Raw genomic sequence first — 21,666 nt, 5'->3', positions numbered from 1 at the left:
TGTGATCTTAATTTGTTATTAATACTGAAATCACAATACTTCATTAAAGTTGCAAAACACTTTCTTTAATCTTCTCACCAATGTTTTTTTTGGCTTCGGTGACCTATAGTGATCGATATTTTAATATGGTTTGATAGTACTTCTTCCAGTTGCAATTAGTTTGAATTTATTGCCCTTTTTATAATCAAAATATGGTTGCTCAGCACATTGCAAATATGCCAGCGCATTGAAACAACAGCTGCTTGAGAGTTTGATTTAAAACTTCTAATTGCAAACGCATATATAGAGGCGTGCTCATAATTTTGATACCTCAATGAAATTTCCCCGAAACATTCTTTCCATTCTTACCTTCCATGGTAGTAAATTACTCCAACACCGTATGAAAGACCTTAACATCTTTCCTACAGCATGATGTGAATAATTTGGAGATCACATTCTACTGCAGTCTAATCAATGATTACACAGAGATTTCTTTTTGAGGTGTCTATAAAATGTTATCAAGTTGTCCTGCCACCCTCAGAGATTTGCATATTTTGATTAAAGATGTGCGCAGAATATGCGTTGTAATTTGGATTTTAAATAGAGGCACGTGGATCTAGATCAATTCTGTGAAGGTGATTTATTAAAACAGGTCAGAAAGTGATGGAAGTGCATCAATTCCAAAAAAGCATGTGACTATAGATGAACCTCTAGTCTGTATGGATGGAATATTTATAATGCTAAGTTTACAACAAATCATTATAGAATCATCGAATCATACAGCATGGAAACAGATCCTTCAGTCCAACTTGTCCATGCCAACCAGATATCCTAATCTAATCTAGTCCCATTTGCCAGCACTTGGCAATATCCCTCTAAACCCTTCCTATTCATATACCCATCCAGATGCCTTTTAAATGCTGTAATTGTACCTGCCTCCATCCCTTCCTCTGGCAGCTCATTCCATACACACACAGCACTGTGTGGACAACGTTGCCCCTTACGTCCCTTTTATATCTTTCCCTTCTCACCCTAAACCTATGCCCTCCAGTTTTCGACCCCCCCCACCCCAGGGAAAAGACCTTGTCTATTTATCCTATCCATGGTCCACATGATTTTATAAATCTCGATAAGATCAATCCTCAGCCTCTGACACTCCAAGGAAAACAGCCCCAGCCTGTTCAGCCTCTCCCTGTAGCTCAAATCCACCAAACCTGGCAACATCCTTGTATATCTTTTCTGAACACTTTCACGTTTCACAAAATCCCTCAATAGGGAGGAGACCAGAATTGCATGTGATATCCCAAAAATGGCCTAACCAATGTCCTGTACAGCTGCAACATGACCTCCAAATTCCTGTACTCAATACTCTGACCAATAAAGGAATGCATACCAAATGCTGCCTTCAATATTCTATGTACCTATGACTCTACTTTCAAGGAGCTATGAACCTGCATTCCGAGGTCGCTTTGTTCAGCAACACTCCCCAGGACTTTACCATCAAGTGTATAAGTTCTGCCCTGATTTGCTTTTCCAAAACGCAACACCTTAAACTCCATTTGCCACTCCTCTGCCCATTGGGCCATCTGATCAAGATTCTGTTGAACTCTGAGGTAACCTTCTATGCTGACCACTAAACTTCCAATTTTGGTGTCATCTGCAAACTTACTAATTATACTTCCTATATTCACATTCAAATCATTTGTATAAATGATGAAAAGCAATGGACCCAGCACCGATCCTTGTGGCACACCACTGGGCACAGGCCACCAGTCTGAAAAGCAACCGTCCACTACCACCCTCTGTCTTCTACCTTCGAGTCAGTTCTGTATCTAAATAGCTAGTTCTCCCTGTATTCTATGACATCTAACCTTGCAAATCAGTCTCCCATGAAGAATCTTGTCGAATGCCTTACTGAAGTCCATATAGATCAAGTCTGCCACACTGCCCTCATCAATCCTCTTTGTTACTTCTTCAAAAAACTCAATCAGGTTTGTGAGACATGATTTCCCACGCACAAAGCCATGTTGACTATCCCAAATCAGTCCTTGCCTTTCCAAGTACATGTAAATCCTGTCCCTCAGGATTCTCTCCAACAACTTGCCCACCACCGATGTCAGGCTCACTGGTCTATAGTTCCTGGGCTTGTCCTTACTATCTTTCTTAAATAGTGGCACCACGTTACCCAACCTCCAGTCTTCCAGCACCTCACCTGTAACTATCGATGATACAAATATCTCAGCAAGGGGCCCAGCAATCATTTCCCCAGCTTCCCACAGAGCTCTGGGATATACTGGATCAGGTCCTGGAGATTTATCCACTTTTATCCATGGTAGACTAATGGAGAAAGTGAAGTCACATGGTGTGCAGGGTGTTCTAGCTAGGTGGGTAAAGAACTGGTTGAGCAACAGGAGACAGAGAGTAGTAGTTGAAGGGAGTTTCTCGAAATGGAGAAAGGTGATCAGTGGTGTCCCACAGGGGTAAGTGTTGGGGCCACTATTGTTTGTGATATACATCAATGATCTAGAAGAGGGCATTGTTGGTGGAGTAGCAGAAAAAGTAAGGGACTGTCAAAGAATACAGAAGGATATAGATAGACTGGAGAGTTGGGCGGAAAAGTGGCAGATAGCTTTCAATCCAGACAAATGTGAGGTGATGCATTTAGGCAAGAATAATTCTGGAGCGAATTATACAATAAACGGAAGGGCCTTGGGAAAAGTTGATGGGCAGAGAGATCTGGGAGTGCAGGTCCATTGTACCCTGAAGGTTGCTGCACAGGTGGATAGAGTGGTCAAGAAGGCATATGGTATGTTGATTATAAGAGCTGGCAAGTCATGTTAAAATAGTGCAGGACGTTGGTTCGGCTGCGTTTGGAATACTGTGTACAGTTCTGGTCGCCACATTACCAAAAGGATGTGGACGCTTTGGAGAGGGTGCAGAGAAGGTTTACGAGGATGTTGCCTGGTATGGAAGGTGCTAGCTATGAAGAGAGGTTGAGTAGGTTAGGTTTATTTTCATTAGAAAAAAGGAGATTGAGGGGCGACCTGAATGAGGTTTACAAAATCATGAAGGGTATAGACAGGGTGGATAGAGACAAGCTTTTTCCCAGGGTGAAGGATTCCATAATGAGAGGTCACACTTTCAAAGTGAGAGGTGGAAAGTTTAAGGGGGATGCACGTGGTAAGTACTTCACACAGAGGGTGGTGGGCATCTGGAACACATTGCCAGCAGAGGTGGTAGAGGCAGGCACGGTGGATTCATTTAAGATGCGTCTGGACAGATGCATGAGTAGGTGGGGAACAGAGGGATACAGATGCTTAGGAATTGACCAACAGGTTTAGACAGTAGATTTGGATCGGCTCAGGTTGGAGGGCCGAAGGGCCTGTTCCTGGGCTGTAAATGTCCTTTGTTCTTTGTGTTTCAAGACATCCAGCACTACCACCTCTGTAATTTGGACATTTTTCAAGATGTAACCATCTACTTTCCCACATTCTTTATCTTCCATGCCCTTCTCAACAGTAAACGCTGATGCAAAATACTCTGAGTATCTCCCCCATCTCCTGCAGCTGCACACGTGGGCTGCCTTGCTGATCTTGAGAAGCCCTATTCTCGCCCGAGTTACCCTTTTGTCCTTAATGTGTTTATAAAAAATCCCTTTGGATTCTCATTTACCCAATTTACCAAAGCTATCTCATGTCCCCTTTCCGCTTTCCTGATTTCCCTCTTAAGTATACTCCTACTGCCTTTATACTCTTCTAAGGATTCATTCGCTATCTGCTGTCTATACTTAATATATGCTTCCTTCCGTTTAAACAAAAGCTCAATTTCTCTAGTCATCCAGGTTTCTGTACACCTACCAGCCTTCCTTTTCACCCTGACAGGAATATACTATCTCTGGACTCCCGTTATCTTATTTCTGAAGGCTTCCCATTTTCTAGCCATCCCTTTACCTGCGAATATCTGCTCCCAGTCAGCTTTTGAAAGTTCTTACCTAATAGCATCAAAATTGGCCTTCCTCCAGTTTAGAACTTCAACTTTTAGATCTGGTCTATTCTTTTCCATCACTATTTTAAAACTAATAGAATTATGGTCCCTGATCCCAAAGTGCTCCCCCACTGACAACTCAGTCTCCTGCCTTGCCTTACTTCCCAAGAGTAGGTCAAGTTTTCCACCTTCTCCAGTAGGTACATCCACATACTGAATCAGAACATTGTCTTGTACACACTTAACAAATTCCTCTCCATCTAAACCCTTAACGTTATAGCAGTCCCAGTCTGTGTTTGGAAACTTAAAATCCTTTACCACAACCACTCTATTATTCTTACAGACAACTGAAATCTCCTTACAAATTTGTTTCTGAATTTCCCACTTACTGTTATGAGGTCAGGTATCGATCACAATGAGCAGTATTAGGCCATGCAGCCCATCAAGTCTGCTCCATCATTCAGTCATAGCTGATATGTTTCTCAACCCCATTTCCCTGCCTGCTCCCTGAAACCCTTGATCCCCTTACTAATCAAGAGCCTATCCATACAGGTTACATTGCACGGGGCATGCTAGGCATGATCAACATTAGTAAGATCAGCATAATTTGAAGTTAGAGAGTCCAATCATCAGTCTAAATGGGGCTGGGAAGAAGCTGTTCCTGAACCTGTCAGTGTGTGTGTTCAAGCTTCTGTGTCTTCTGCCTGACGGAAGAAATTGTAGGAGAGCATTACTGGGGTGGGAGGGGTCTTTGATGGTATTGGCAGCCTTTCCACAGCAATGGGCCATGTAAATGTATTCTGTATGGAAGATTGGCTTCCATGTTAATCTGGGCTGTGCACACAACCTTCTGTAGTTTCTTGTGGTCCTGGTCAGAGCAGTTGCCATACCAGACCATTATGCACCCAGACAGTATGTTTTCAATGGTGCATCTGTAAAACTTGAGGACTCGCCAGCTTTTCTTTGCTGCCTGATAAAGAAGAGACATTGTTATGCCATCTTGACTATCACATTTATGTGAGAAGTCAAGGACAGGTTGTCAGTTATCATTAATCCGAGGAACTTGATACTCCCAACCCCCTCAACCTCAGTTCCGTTTATGTAGATGGGGGTGTGTTCTCTTCCTTTCTTTCGAAAGTCAACGATCAGTTCTTTAGTTTTGCCGACGTTAAGAAAGATTGTTAAGAAAGAAGGTTATCATTGCACTGTGACACCAAATCCTCCATCTCCCTTTCTGTATTCTGCCTTGTCTTTGTTAGATATCTGTCCTACCACGGTGGAGTCATCAGCAAAGTTGTAGATGACATTCTTATATCCTTGGGCAACTCCAGTGTTGAGTGTTATTGTGGTGGAGGTGTAGTTGTCTATCTTCACTGATTGCGGTCTGTGGGTCAGGAAGTTGAGGATCCAGTTGCAGAGGGAGGAGCCAAGACCTTGGTCTTAGAGTTTTGAAGTCAGTCGGGGGGGGATAATGGTGTTGAAGGTGGAGCTGTAGTTGATGAGCAGGGGTCTGATATAGGTGTCTTTGTTGTCCAGGCGTTCCAGGAATGAGTGCAAAACTAGAGAAATGGCATCTGCTGTGCACCTGTTACGTCAGTAGGCAAATTTTGGGGGATCAAGGCAAACTGAGAGACTGGAGTTGGTGTGGGTTATGACATCCCTCGAAGCCCTTAATGATTATGGAGGTTAGAGCCATTGGGTAGTAGTCATTAAGGCCCATTGTGCATGTTTTCTTTGGTAATGGGATGGTGGTGGTCTAGTTGATATTTGGGGCTGAGAGATTTTATAATCAGTAAGTGTATCAAGGTTAAAGGAAAAAGGCAGGAAAGTGGAGTTGAGCATTCAAATTGAAATTCTCATTCAATGATCTCATTGAAAGATGGAGCAGTTTTTTTAATAGAATCCCTGCAGTGTGGAAACAGGCCCTTTGTCCCAATAAGTCCACACCGACCTTCTGAAGAGAAACCCACCTACACCTATTCCCCTAACCTATTATATTTACCCCTGACTAATGCACCTAACCTACATATCCCTGAACACAATGGGCAATTTAACATGGCCAATTCACCTAACCTAGACATCTTTGGATTGTGGGAGGAAACTGGAGCACCTGAAGGAAACCCACACAGACACAGGAAGAATGTGCAAACTTCACACAGTCACCTGAGGCTGGAATATCAGGGTAATAGAACAGATTATGGAATATAGTGCTACAGCTGCAGTGAAGGTGCAGAGAAAGATCAACTCTGATATGTGAGAGATATGTGAGAGTCAGCTAACGACGGGGAAGAAATTGTTCATCAATCTGTTGGTACGTGTTTTCAAATTTTTGTATCTTCTGCCCGATGGAAGAGGGTGGGAGAGAGTATAATAGGGTGGGAGTGGTATTTGATTATGTTGGCTGCTGTGACCATTTAATGAAGCTAAGTGCTCTGTATGCTTCCTTAACTACCCTATAAACCTGTTTACCTCCTTCAGGGATCTGTAGACAAGCACTCTCAGCTACTTCTGTTCCTTTGAACTTCTTGGTCTCCTGCTGTTCATTGAATATTCCCGTGTGGTGGTACCACTTCCAGAGTGCATCATCTCTCACTTTTCAGGGTTAACTTCTGTCTGCCACTTATCTGCTCATCTGACAAATCCATCTATCCTCTTGTATTGTAAGGTTTTCTTCACTGTCAACCACCCAGCCAATCTTTGTGTCATCTGCAAACTTACTTATCATTTTCTCCTCCACACTTTCTCTCTATTGTTTATAAATGATAAACAATAACGGACCCAGCATTAATCTTGTGGTATGCCACTGGACACTAGACTCCACACAAAACCTTCTACCAACACTGTCTCATCCCACTAAGAATGTTTTGGATCCAACTTGCCATGTTACTCTGGATCCCATGTGTTGTTACCTCCTTCCCACATTTTTCTGAAATTCGTATAAATGACATCAACTGCACACCTGGTCACCTTGAAAAATTCAATCAAATTTATTAGGCATGACCTCCCTCTGGCCAATCCTTATTACCACTGATTAAACTTTGTCTCTCCAAGTGGAAATGAAGCATTTTCTTCAGAATTTTCTCCAATTGTTTCCCTATCACTGATGGAACACTAACTGGGCTGTAATTTTCTGGTTGGTCTTTACAACCCTTCTTGAAAAGTGGAACCACATTAGCTGTTTCCCAGTCCTCTGTCATCTTCCTGTGGCCAGAGAGAATTGTAGGGGGTGCAGAGAATTTTCACCAGGATGTGGCCTGAGATAGAGGCTGGATTATTTCAGGTTGTTTTCTTTAAAACAGTGTGATTGCCCTCTTTTCCTTCCTGAGTTTTACCTATAAAGCCTTACTTGAAGACCCTTCCAAGGTATCATCCCTTCTCATTGCAGTGACTGAATTAATAATCCAACACCACTACTTCTAATACCCTCCCCTGTGCTATGTGAAATCCTATACCCTGGAATGTTGAATTGTTAGTCGTGACCCTCCCTCAACCATGTCTCTGTGATGGCAACAACGTTGCATTCAGCATGTCTATCTGGTTGCCTGTAATACTCCTAGCATTAAATTAGAGGCCATCCAGCTTCACCTTGTTCCCTTGCAACTCAATATGGCTGAACTCCCTCTGCCTTGGTTCCTGTAAATCATTATGCAGCGTCCCTACTGAACTAATGCTGTCAACCTTCTCCCACTGAATCAGTTTAAACTCTTTCCAACAGTGGTAGCAGATGCACAGTATTGTAGATTATAGTTAACTAGTAATCTAGTTGTGGCATTCTCATGTCATAACTTTCACGACCTGCTTTTGACTCTGGATGGATATGAAGTTTTGGAATCCATGGACAAGTTGAGTCAAAGGGCCTGTTTCCTTGTTGTATGATTCTATGACTCTATTTTTGCACTTTATTTTCTCTCTATCCAGACTGACTCCGTATTTGTTGATTAGAATTACCTATTGATATATGACAATATTTTGTAATTTGTTTATAAACATATGTTGAGCTGAGTTTTCTTACAAAGAGTTTGTTCAGTATTGGGCATGAAATTTGCCATACTGTCAGTTTGGTTGTTATTCCTCCCCATAATTGCCTCATCTTTACGTTTTACCACTAGAGAGTTGTGAAAGGATTCTAAAAACTTGCTTGTGATTCCTAAATGTTTAAAACCGATGTGTACAAGACAGATGGCTTCATTTGATCTTTTCTCAACACCTATAGGTGTCCTCAAGGATTATCTGAGGGAACTGCCATCTCCTTTAATAACAAAGGAATTGTATGAAACAGTTCTCGATGCCATGGCTAAGCAGCCCCTCAAGATTACGTCTTCTGGATGTGAGAACGATCACAGTGACTCTGAATATACAGTTGGTCTCTTGGACTGCCTGCCTGAGGTGGAGAAGGTATGAATGAAGAGCCTATGTCTGATCAAACCTCCGTTACTAATATAACCCATTTCTTTCTTATGTATAACACTTTTAAGAATTGATTATAATTTGGGGGAAAAAAAAGTAAATGGTGAGTTTTGTGAAACCAGCTACTTGTCCCGTCTAGTCTGTTGTCACACACAGCATTCAGACATGTTTTCTTTTCCATCATTTTTATTCTTTGTTTGATCTGTAAGTAAGTAATATATTCTTCATTGAGCCTCAAAACATTATTCCAAATGTAAATTAGTTAATCATAATTTTACGTTTTGTGAAAACTAGTCTATTGTGGAGTGAGGTTGAGTTTTTAACATTATTTAATAAATTGGATTACAATATGATTCTGCTCTGTATTGTTAAATAGTAATTTCTTGCTGTTATAATCATTGCTAAAATATGTAGTATGTACACTTAAAACCATGAAATAATTTAGCAGAATAGTTTGTTTTAGTGAGGATGATGTAAAGTTCTGATTAAATTTGGTGATCTGTGCTCCTGGTGTTCTGCCTTATTGGAACAAACACTATCAGATTGTAGCTACAATGTTCCTCTGCTCCCTTTCGTTTTGATTCAGGATGGAGATTTTTAATGTCCACAATGATAACAAGCGAGTTTTTGTTTGGTTTTATTGCAGCTGAATATTGAGGTGGTGATAATTAGCCCATTCAGATGTTGTATTTGGTGCGAGTTTCTCTTCAGCGAGGTGTTTTATCTGATGTGTTAATGATCATATTATCTCCTTTACATAAGAAACTAGGACTGGATATTATGGTATTGAAGAATCCAACATACGTTTATCATAGAAGTGAAGAAGAATCACAATAGACCCAAAACGTAATGTGTTTTCCAAAAATGCTGCCAGACCTGAGTTTCTCGAGCATTTTCTGTGTTTGTTTCAGATTTCCAGCATCCACTGTATTCTGCTTTTATTGTTGTCGTCAGCACTCACTCATAAATATGATTGTCTACCTTGGACGTTCAATGTCACTGGTCATGCGTTCTGTGGGTCCTTATGTGGCTGATGAAACCAATCCTGGAACTGCATCTCCAACCACATGGTTGTCAAGTGTTTCGGGGATGTGGCGTTGGTCCTTGGCCTTGACATTGTTGACATTCCTTTCTCCAGTTCCTTTTCTGTACTTCCTCTTGCTGATGGGTATTCTCATAGGATTGTGTCCCTTCACACAGGGGCTTCCTCCAAGTTGGTTTCTTCTTCATGAGGGTTTCCCATGCATTAGCACCTGTGTTGTATTTTTTGAGGGAAGTGTTCAGGGAGTGTTTGATACACTTCTTTGTGTTCCTCCTTCAGTCAGATGCCTTCCTTGCACTTGGCGAATATGAGTTGCTTTGGCAACTGGAACTCTGGCATCTTAAACATGTAGCTGGCCAGTCAGAGTTGGTTTTGGATGATCATGGCCTCAGTGCTGATGCTATTTAGCTCCTTCAAGGACTCTGATATTACCACATCTGTTGTACCAGCTATTCCAATAATCTGTCTGTCTCTCAAAGGCCTTGAAGTGACATCTATAAGTAATCTAACTTCTGAAGCTGTACAGAAGAGTGAGAAGGATGACTGCCTATAGACAGGGTCTTGGTGTCAGCATGGATGTCATGGTTGTCAAAGATACTTGTAATTTGGGTGTCCAAAGGCAGTGTTGACAGATTGTATATGACGTTGAATCTCCACATTGATGTCAGTCTTAGATGAGAGGTAGCTATGCCGGTAGGCAAAATGTTGTGCATTTGTGAGGATTTCTCTGTTAATCTTAATGGGGGGGATGGGCCAGAACTTGTCCTGGGCCAGTTTAGTAACAGATTTGAGTCTCCTTGAGGTTGAGGCAGAAAACACTTCTTCAGCATGCTTCCTCACTGGCATTATGCAAAGTTGAAAGCTACTCTTCTGAGACCTAACACTCTTGCTTCAAACCAGTGCAGAGTAAGATTGGACCCCTTAGAGAGACAGAAAACATTGGCCTTCAATGCAATGCAGTCGTCAACAAGGACATGTTTGAGGATGTACCCCAACTCCCCATCGGCAATGATCTCAGACTCCCACCTAGTTTGGCAGACGTTGGAACCACCATTTGCAATATGAAGAAGGGAAAAGCTGCAGGAATTTGCTTTTTTATGTCTGTACAACTAACTATTATCTTTAAACATTGGGCACAGGTGTTTGAGCTAACATTAAATTGTTATGACATAACACAGGAGCTTGCTCCCAGTTGAAAGATATGAGATCTTTATACAGCATGGGTAACATGCTGTGATACAGTACATGTCTCTTGAAAGTATGCCATAACATACATTTAAACATTCCCCTTTTCAAAAGATGCTAAATTATTCCAGACATATATACTCTGTTGTACATAGACATGTTGTTTATGTGAATAGGTGAAAGTTTGCAAAACAAATTTCACGCGTTAGTGTAATGCTTTTGAGATCTGACATCTCGCCCTGATCTTGTAAATGTATACCAGTGTGCAGAGGTACATGTTGTACTTTGTTTGACACCTTGCTTATCATTCTGATGATTGCTGTCCCTCAACAGCACTGCACAATCGTAATCATCAGTGTGTTATTCCTGCTCTGGTTGTGCATGACTGGTGTATCTTCCATTGGTCTGAGCTAACTTCTATTTCTTCACAAAGTACCACCATGAGCGGCAATGAGTTTGTACAATCCGGGCTGGTTGCATATTCTCGGAACCTGTGCTTGTGTCCAAGTTATTGATATTCTCATTGCAAGCACGCAGTCTGCCCGGTGCATGTTCTTGGTATGTCAAGTGTGTTTTTCATTCGCCTCTGTCTTTGAAGAAGAAAATCTTGTGTCTCAGAATAATGAGACATTTAGCTGCTGGACAAAATGCTCACTTGCCCTCCAAACATGAGACATGGTAATCCCTTTTCCATTGATGTGCGAAGATGCAGCCGCCCAGTGCCAACATCTTGCTGTGTCACTCAACACTTAATGATCATTTGTTTTTTTGTACATGTCATATGCCTGCTAAGCTGTTTCAGTGGGGATAGTGGGATGATGATGTGAAATAGCTCATAACCCACTTAGTATACATGTCTTGAAATTGGTTTACCAGTGAATTGTGGTCCATTCACTATTTAATCTGTGGCACCTTATAAACAAGGTAGCACTCATTCTTGTGCAGTTTAGTTGCTGAGCAATGAGAAATTTAGAGAAGTAATCTTCTCTGTGCACAGTGAATATGCCTGTTACAACCGCTATCTGATTCCTGTACCAGCTGTCTTATTTGTTCAATACCCATGTGCCAGGTTTGAGCTGGACATAATATCTTGGTGCAATGCTTTTTTGTAACAGGACTTCATTATCTTTGAAAATGACTCTGTGTTATACCAAGGAAATTTCTGAATCGCCAAAATTAACAAAATCTTCTCCGGTACTTCTTTAATACTGTCAGGCCATCTGTGGGGAGTGCATTTTTGCTAATTTTGTAGATGTTTATCTTTGCACTTTCCAATTGTAACTAGCCACATTGTCTCCGGCCAATGTGTAACAGATCTGTCAAGTCATACAGTCTTGAGAATGTCTTCAGTTTTATGGTCTAGAGCATATGTACATATCAAAAGGGATATCTTTTGTCTTTGTGCGAGTTCGGCAATCCACTTGCGATGTCAGATGCAATCGTCCTGGTATCAGGTGTATATATTACTTCAAATTCATATTCTTGGAGATTGTTGACTGATTCATGTGTGGTCTGTTTTACCATAGTGAGTGTGATTTGAATTGACTGTAACAAGATTTCTTCATACTGGTGCCATTGCTGAACTGTTGGTAGTTTCATCTTCAAGCAGGAAGCTAAGATGCGGTTACAAATTGACACCGATATGTGATTCTATCAATGTATGAATCGGTGATCTGTTATATGCTGACAGTCTCTTGGAGCTTACAGCATGGAGTGGCACTTGCTGAGGTTCACATTTTTTTCAGAATCCATAGTGATAGATAAAGGTACCATAGCCTTATTTGCTTTCTGAGAGAGGTTAGATTAGCTTTCCTACAGCGTGGAAACAGGCCCTTTGGCCCAACAAGCCCACACCGATGAGTAACCCACCCAGTGCCATTTCCCTCTGACTAATGCACCTAACACTATGGGCAATTTACGATGGCCAATTCACTTGACCTGCACATCTTTGCGACTGTGGGAGGAAACCGGAGCACCCGGAGGAAGCCCACGCAGACATGGGGAGAATGTGCAAACTCCATACAGACAGTCACCTGAGAGTGGAATCGAACCCGGGTCCCTGGGACTGCAAGGTAGTAGTGCTAACCACCGTGCCGCTCAGATGTGCTGGATTACCTGAGGATCACCACATTTGAGGTGAGGGAGGTAGGTTGAGAAGGAGAGCCCTTCAATATATACCTTAGCCGGTACAGAAATGGAACCTGCTGGTATCACTGCATCGTAAACTAGCCGTCCAGCCAACCAAGCTAACTATTCCCCTGTATAGCAGTGGTATGTTAATTTTGGGATAGCATGATGGCTCAGTGGTAAGCACTGCTGCCTCACAGCGCCAGGGACCAGAGTTCGGTTCCAACCTCAGGCGACTGTCTGTGTGGAGTTTGCATATTCTCCCCGTGTCTGCATGGGTTTCCTCTGGGTGCTCCGGTTTCTTCCCACAATCTGAAGATGTGCAGGTTAAGTCAATTGGCCATGCTAAATAGCCCATAGTGTTCAGGGATGTGTAGGTTAGGTGCATTAGTCAGGGGTAACAGGGGTCTTCTTATGGGAGGACACTAATAACATGCCAGTAAGTGACAGAGACAAAGGTAGGTGAGGACCTGGAAACAATTATTATTATGGAAGACCTAGTGTTGGGTAACCCAATGGAGCTAAAGATAGATAAGTCTCCTGGCCCTGATGGTATGCATTCCAGGGTTCTATAGAAGATGGCGGGAGAAATAGCAGATGGACAGGCAGTAATTTTCCAAAGTTTTCTGGACTCTGGGGCAGTCCCAGCAGATTGGAAAACAGCAAATGTGATGGTACTATTTAAAAGGGGAAGTAAGCAAAAGATGGGGAATTAAAGGCCAGTGAGCTTAACTTCTGTAGTGGGGAAGATGCTTCAGTCTATTATCAAGGAAGAGATAGCAGGGCATCTCAAAATAAATTGTCCCAATGTACTGATGCAGCATGGGTTCATGAAGGGCAGGTCATGCTTCACAAATCTTTTGGAATTCTGTGAAGACATTTCAAGCAAGGTGGACAATGGGGACCCAGTGAATGAAGTATACTTAGATTTCCAAAAGGCCTTTGACAAGGTGCTGCACAAGAGGCTGCTGCATAAGATAAGGATGCATGGTGTTAGGGGTAGAGTATTAACACTGATAGAGAATTGGTTGACTGACAGGAAGCGAAGCATTTGGGTGGCACAGCGGCACAGTGGTTAGCACTGCTGCCTCACAGCACCAGAGACCCAGGTTCAATTCCCACCTCAGGGAACTGTCTGTGTGGAGTTTGCACATTCTCCACGTGTCTGCGTGGGTTTCCTCCGGGTCTCCCAATGTCTAAAAATGTGCAGGTTAGGCGAATTGGCCGAGCTAAATTGCCTGTAGTGTTAGATGTAGGGGAATGGGTTCTTCAGAGGGTCGGTGTGGACTAGTTGGGCCAAAGCGCCTGTTTCCACACTGTAAGTAATCTAATCTAAGTAATCTAATAACTGAGTGCTATTCTGGCTGGCAGTCAGTGACTAGTTGTGTGCTTCAGCGATCGGTGTTGGGACCACAATTATGGATGATTTGGGGATCACATGTACGATGTCAACATGTGCTGATGACACTAAGATGAGTGGCAGAGCAAAGTGTGCAGAGGATTGTGAAACTTTACAGAGGAACATAGATACATTGAGTGAGTGGGTTAAAGGTCTAGCAGATGGACTACAACATTAGTAAATGTGAAGTCATCCATTTTGGTCAGAGTAACAGTAAAAAGGATTATTATTTGAATGGTTAAAAAGTTGCAGCATGCTGTTGTGCAGAGGGACCTGGGTGTCCTTGTGCATGAATCACACAAGGTTGGTCTACAGGTACAACAGGTCATTAGGAAGGCAAATGGAACTTTGTCCTTCATTGCTAAAGGGATTGAGTTTAAAAACAGGGAGGTTATGTTGCAGCTGTACAAGGAGCTGGTGAGGCCACACCTGGACTAGTGTGTGCAGTTTTGGTCCTCTCACTTAAGAAAGGATGTACTGGCACTGGAGGGTTTGCAGAGGAGGGTCACTGGGTTGATTCCAGCGTTAAGGAGGTTGGCTTATGAGGAGAGGCTGAGTAGATTAGGATTATATTCATTGGAATTCAGAAGAATGAGGGACATTTTATAGAAACATATAAAATTCTGAAGGGAATCGATAAAATAGAAATAAAGAGGATGTTTCCATTGGTAGGTGAGACTAGGACAAGAGCACATGGCCTCAAGATGAGAGGGAACAGGTTTAGAACTGAACTGAGAAGGAATTTCTTCACCCAGAGGGTTGTAAATCTATGGAATTCCTTGGCCAGGGAAGTAGTTGACGCTCCTTCAGTAATCACCTTTAAAGCAAAGGTAGATACTTCTTTGAAAAATAATAGAATTAAGGGATATGGTAAGTGGAGCTGAGTCCACTAAAAGATCAGCCATGATTTTATTGAATGATGGAGATGGCCTACTCCTGCTCCTGGTTCTTTTGTTCTTATGTTCTATTTGCTATCCTCCAGTCTTCCGGCACTATTCATGTAGACAAATGCCGACATAAAGATCAAAGCCAAAGGCTCTGCAATCTCCTCCCTGGGTTCCCAGAGATTATTAGGATAAATCGCATCCGGCCCAGGGGACTTAACTGTTTTCACACTTACCAAAATTGCTAACCTTAATTCCTTGTGAACCTTAATCCCATCTAGTAGCCTGTATTTTAGTATTTTCCTCTACAACATATGTCTTTTTCCAGTGTGAATTCTGACGAAAACTATTCAGCAGGGAGATGGGAACCTAAATTGTAGTTCCAGGGTACAGGATATTGAGATTAGTGAGATTAGAAATAGGTTTCAAGGTCACAAGAGTGCACCGGTAAGGAAGAAGTTGGTTTGAAGTGTGTCTACTTCAACGCCAGGAGCATCCAGAATAAGATGGGTGAACTTGCTGCATGGCTTGGTCCCTGGGATGTGGTAAAGCTGATGACTAACTCATGGAACCTCTATAACAGTTCCTTTGCAGAGAGGTCCCAGCCATGCCCTTTGTAGCAACTTCCAATAATGGTCAATACACTGTTGGGGATTCTGTCTCAATGTGTGTCAGAGTCGGTTACCCCTGAAGGTAACTCTTCTGTTGATCCGGTCTTTGAGAACTTTCCAGATCTTTTCTAGATTTTCCTCATTGACTCTGGAGAGACCAGATGTGTTAATTCCGTGAAGCTCTTCCTTGCCAATGGTTTTCCTTGCAAGATCTTTAGAGCTCATTTCTTGGGATCATCTATCGCTTGGACTTTAAAATGGAGCTGCATTACTGGATACCTAATCTATAAATGAGGTTTCTGGTATCCATGATTCTGCCTGAATGTTGGGCACTGCCATCTTAAGTTGTGTTTTCTGACTGAATAAATTGACATTGGAAGCAAAACGGTACATTTCAATCCTGCTTTTGTAACATGCTTCGTGTTACAAGTGGCTAAAGAAAATCTTACTCGAGACAAATTCCTTCGTTGTGATTAGTGAGCTAAAATAAATGCTCTGTGAATGTTTGATAATAACATCTTTAAACTTGACTATTCAATACAAAGATTGAACAATTTTGAAAGAAGTAAGGAGCTGAATTGGGGTTATTAACTTTATCCACATTCTTAAATGTATTTATGAAAATGTGGTCAAAGATTCAGATAAAATGCAAGTCCATTGTGCTTTCATTTGAAGCCTTGGCTGATGGTTGATTTCCAGGACCACAATCAAATGAAAGTAACATGATCAAAGCTTTAAAACTTCTTTGATGTCAAAACATGTGCGTGGTTTAATGACTTCTAACTATGCGTGTTGCTACATAAGTTGATAAACGAATGTGCTGAAAGATTGAGAGGCAAAGTGAAGAGTAACCTAATATTTAACCCATTGAAATCTTGACATCAAATGTTCTGTAAAACAATAGTGAGCCATAGCTGCTGCAGATGCTCACTCTAAGTTAATTTTTGGACAGTCTCTCATCCAACACGAGATCTATGGTATAAGTCAGAAAGTATCTTAAACTAAGTGTTGTCTTGCCCCAATATTTTGCCTAAAGTCAGGAGCACAAAATTGTATATATAACTCAAACGGTGCTGTTATTATTATGTAGAGCCACCATTGTATCTTAACTATTAAAGGTATAGTTGCCATAGTCTTTATCAGATCAAAGGTTGCTCTCCCATTATAGAGAGAGAGAGATGACTGGTGATGGTTTAACCTGAGGGTCACCATGCCTCAGGTAAGTGGAGAGATTGAGAAGGAGAGTCATTCATGGTTACCACAGCTGATGTGGGAATTACTGTTGGCATCATTTTGCATCACAAGCCAGCTGTTCACCCGGTTAAGCTAACTCACTCTCCATAACCATTATAATGTATTTGTTTGCCTGTAAGTAAGGCATTTAATTTGGCCAAATCCTTTTGCCCTTCCACATCATCAAAGCTTTCCCTATTCGTAGTTGGTGTGTATAATATATTCTTCAAAATGACTTACAGTTATTTTTGATTCTGATTTGACAATCTTATCAACATCATCGAGTTTAGAGTTAGAATCTCAGCATTGAAACAGGCCCTTCAGCCCAACAAGTCCACACCGACACTCTGAAGAGTAACCCAGCCAGACCCATTCCCCTACCATAAGACCATAAGACATAGGAGTGGAAGTAAGGCCATTTGGCCCATTGAGTCCACTCCGCCATGTGATCATGACTGATGGGCATTTCAACTCCACTTACCCGCATTCTCCCCGTAGCCCTTAATTCCTTGTGACATCAACAATTTATCAATCTCTGCCTTGAAGACATTTAGCGTCCCGGCCTCCACTGCACTCCGCGGCAATGAATTCCACAGGCCCACCACTCTCTGGCTGAAGAAATGTCTCCGCATTTCTGTTCTGAATTTACCCCCTCTAATTTTAAGGCTGTGTCCACGGGTCCTAGTCTCCCCGCCTAATGGAAACAATTTCTTAGCGTCCACCCTTTCCAAGCCATGTATTATCTTGTAAGTTTCCACTAGATCTCCCCTTAACCTTCTACACTCCAATGAGTACAATCCCAGGATCCTCAGCCGTTCCTCGTATCTTAGACCTACCATTCCAGGGATCATCCGTGTGAATCTCTGCTGGACACGCTCCAGTGCCAGTATGTTCCCCCTGAGGTGTGGGGCCCAAAACTGGACACAGTATTCTAAATGGGGCCTAACTAGAGCTTTATAAAGGCTCAGTAGCACATCGCTGCTTTTATATTCCAACCCTCTTGAGATAAATGACAACATTGCATTCGCTTTCTTAATCACGGATTCAACCTGCATGTTTACCTTTAGAGAATCATTGACTAGCACTCCCAGATCCCTTTGTACTTTGGCTTTATGAATTTTCTCACCGTTTAGAAAGTAGTCCATGCTTGTATTCTTTTTTCCAAAGTGCAAGACCTCGCATTTGCTCACATTGAACTTCATCAGCCATTTCCTGGACCACTCTCCCAAACTGTCGAGATCCTTCTGCAGCCTCCCCACTTCCTCAGTACTACCTGCCGTTCCACCTATCTTTGTATCATCTGCAAACTTCGCTAGAATGCCCCCAGTCCCTTCATCAGGATCATTAATATATAACGTGAACAGCTGCGGCCCCAACACTGAACCCTGTGGGACACCGCTTGTCACCGGCTGCCATTCCGAAAAAGAGCTCCTTATCCCAACTCTCTGCCTTCTGTCAGACAGCCAATCCTCAATCCATGCCAGTAGCTCACCTCGAACACCTTGCTCAGCAGCCTCCTGTGTGGCACCTTATCAAAGGCCTTTTGGAAGTCTAGATAGATAACATCCACTGGGTTTCCCTGGTCTAACCTATTTGCCACCTCTTCAAAGAATTCTAACAGGTTTGTCAGGCACGACCTCCCCTTACTAAATCCATGTTGACTTGTTCTAATCTGACTCTGCTCTTCCAAGAATTTAGAAACCTCATCCTTAACGATGGATTCTAGAATTTTACTAACAACCGAGGTTAGGCTAATTGGCTTATAATTTTCCGTCTTTTGTCTTGATCCTTTCTTGAGCAATGGGGTTACAACAGCAGTCTTCCAATCATCTGGGACTTTCCCTGACTCCAATGACTTTTGAAAGATCTCAACCAACGCCACTGCTATTTCCTCCGCCACCTCCCTCAGAACTCTAGGATGTAGCCCTATGGGGCCAGGAGATTTGTCAATTTTAAGACCTTTTAGCTTTTCTAGAACTATCTCTTTTGTAATGGCAACCATACTCAACTCAGCCCCCTGACTCCCTTTAATTGTTGGGATATTACTCATGTCTTCCACTGTGAAGACTGATGCAAAGTACTTATTAAGTTCTCCAGCTATTTCCTTATCTTCCATCACTAGGCTTCCAGCATCAGTTTGAAGTGGCCCAATGTCTACTTTTGCCTATCGTTTGTTTCTTATGTACTGTAAGAAACTTTTAGTATCATCTCTAATATTACTGGCTAGCCTACCTTCATATTTGATCCTCTCCTTCCTTATTTCTGTCTTTGTTATCCTCTGTTTGTTTTTGTAGCCTTCCCAATCTTCTGATTTCCCAGTGCTCTTGGCCACTTTATAGGATCTCTCTTTTTCTTTGATATATTTCCTGACTTCCTTTGTCAGCCATGGCTGTCTAATCCCTCCCCGGATAATCTTTCTTTTCTTGGGGATGAACCTCTGTACTGTGTCCTCAATTATACCCACAAACTCCTGCCATTTTTGCTCTATTGTCTTCCCTGCTAGGCTCTGCTTCCAGTCGATTTTCGTCAGTTCCTCTCTCATGTCCTCATAATTACCTTTATTTAACTGTAACACCATTACATCCGATTCTGCCTTCTCTCTTTCAAACTGCAGACTGAACTCTACCATATTATGATCGCTGCTTCCTAAGGGTTCCCTTACTTTAAGATCTTTTATAAAGTCTGGTTCATTACATAGCACTAGGTCCAAAATAGCCTGCTCCCTTGTGGGCTCCATGACAAGCTGTTCCAAAAAGCCATCCTGTAAGCATTCCAAGAATTCCCTTTCTTTGGATCCACTGGCAACATTATTTACCCAGTCCATCTGCATATTGAAGGCCTCCATGATCACCGTGACCTTGCCTTTCTGACATGCCTTTTCTATTTCCCGGTACATGTTGGGCCCCTGGTCCTGACCACTGTTAGGAGGTCTGTACACAACTCCCATTATGGTTTTTTGCCTTTGTGGTTCCTCAATTCCACCCACACAGACTCCACATCATCCGACCCTATGTCATTCAGTGTCATAGATTTAACTTTGTTCTTAACTAACAAGGCCACCCCGCCCCCTCTGCCCACCTCCCTATCTTTTCGATAAGTTGTAAATTCTTGGATGTTTAACTGCCAGTCCTGAACCCCCTGCAATCACGTCTCTGTGATGCCTACCACATCATAATCATTCACGATAATCTGTGCCGTTAGTTCACCTACTTTGTTATGAATGCTATGAGCATTCAGGTAAAGTGTCTTAATGCTAACATTCTTATCATTAGAGATATTGGAAGTCATAAGATGTCCTAAGTTATCCTTCCTTTTTGTTGCATTCCTAATCTGCCGCAAGGTTAAATCCACCTGCATACATGCTATCCTCCAGCTTATCTTTCCATTTAACTCCATACTCCCTGTCATTTCACTTTCCCTTCCCCCCCCAACTCGGAAGTCCCCTCTAATCACCCCTGACTAATGCACCTAGCTTACACATCCCTGAATGCTACGGGCAATTTAGCATGGCCATTCACCTAACCTGCACATCTTTGGATTGTGGGAGGAAACCGGAGCACCCAGAGGAAACCCATGCAGACACGGGGAGAATGTGCAGACTCCACACAGACAGTCACGCGAGGCTGGAATCAAACCTGGGTCCCTGGCGCTGTGAGGCAGCAGTGCTAAGCACCAAACCACAGTGCCACCCCTCTGATCCTCCCTTGATCGTCAAATATTACTTGCTTTTTCTTTTTCAGTGTAGTTGCAAATTGTAGATATGCATTCTTGCTTCCCTAGATCCAAATCCATGATCTATATCTAGGGCTTCACAGTGGTTCTGTGGTTGCCTCACAGCGGCAGGGACCTGGGTGCATGGACCTGTGTGGTGGTTACACATTGTCCTCATGTCTGGATGGGCTGCTTTTTGGAGGATCAGTGTGGACTTAATAGCCTGAAAGGTCTGTTTCAACTCTGTAAAGATTCTATGATTACATGATATTGTGCATAAAATATCCCAGAAAATAATCCTGTGGAATAATACTACCCAAATTCAACCAGTCTGCAAAACTGCCTTTAACTTGTGTTCTATCCCTTGCCTCTAAACCCACTTGCCCGAACTGTACAACGTTTTTTTAATGTTCCCAGTCTTCACTTTTTTTGGTCCTCCATAGACTTGGCGCAACATGTTCACTACATAAGTCCCATTCTGCATCGTTTCCACCACCTCAGTGAATTCTTCTCAGAATTAGATAAAACGTTCAAATGTCAAAAGAAAATTAATTTTGCTAGTTAGACTAAATTTACATTTCTGCTTGTATTGTGATGCTATAAACTCACTCGGTAAACTTGATGACTAAATCCTGACTGTATAACACTTGGTGGATGGATGTGTGTATTATTCTTGATCTCCATTGGAAACAGAATATTAGATTTGTTATAAATATCCTCCAAAAAACTAGCTCACTTGCCAAAGGTAAAGGTTTTTTGCTAATTGGGAAGAAATTGTTCTAAATGCCTATACCGTAACTTTCTAAAGTGAAGCAGAATAGTATACTACAAGGTAATTTAAATTGTAACTGTCCAATCTTCACTGGCTTGGATTGGCTTCCATTCTTGCCCCTTCACCATTACATCTGGAAATGCGAAAGAATATTTCCTTTACCGCTCCATCCCAGCATCGAGAAAAGCAAAATCTACATGTTGTCCTTTGGCAACATGGAGATGGAGCCAGCTGCCATGTTTCCAGTTACAATGTCTAGCTCTGCCACTCCATCACCTGTCTTGAGGATTTTGCTGTCAGACTGCTAATTTGACAAGCTATATTAGATGAGT

At 42.2% G+C, this 21,666-nt stretch overlaps 1 protein-coding gene across 3 annotated transcripts in view; it reads left to right on the top strand.

Moving 5' to 3' along the window:
- Positions 1 to 21,666, top strand: part of syde2 (synapse defective 1, Rho GTPase, homolog 2 (C. elegans)) — a 233,776-nt gene that overhangs the window by 122,542 nt on the left and 89,568 nt on the right. For all 3 annotated transcript variants that reach the window (XR_011961195.1, XM_072574847.1, XM_072574846.1), the window contains exon 5: positions 8,177 to 8,358. Coding sequence is in view for 2 of the 3 variants with exons in the window: in XM_072574847.1 (XP_072430948.1) it covers positions 8,177 to 8,358 (182 nt within the window). In the remaining variant the exon portion in view is untranslated. The remainder of the gene's footprint in view (positions 1 to 8,176; positions 8,359 to 21,666) is intronic.

Source organism: Chiloscyllium punctatum, chromosome 7 (assembly GCF_047496795.1).
Source record: "Chiloscyllium punctatum isolate Juve2018m chromosome 7, sChiPun1.3, whole genome shotgun sequence".
NCBI lineage: Eukaryota > Metazoa > Chordata > Chondrichthyes > Orectolobiformes > Hemiscylliidae > Chiloscyllium > Chiloscyllium punctatum.
The sequence above is the reverse complement of the archived record's forward strand: the minus strand, read 5'-3'. Positions and strand labels throughout refer to the sequence as shown.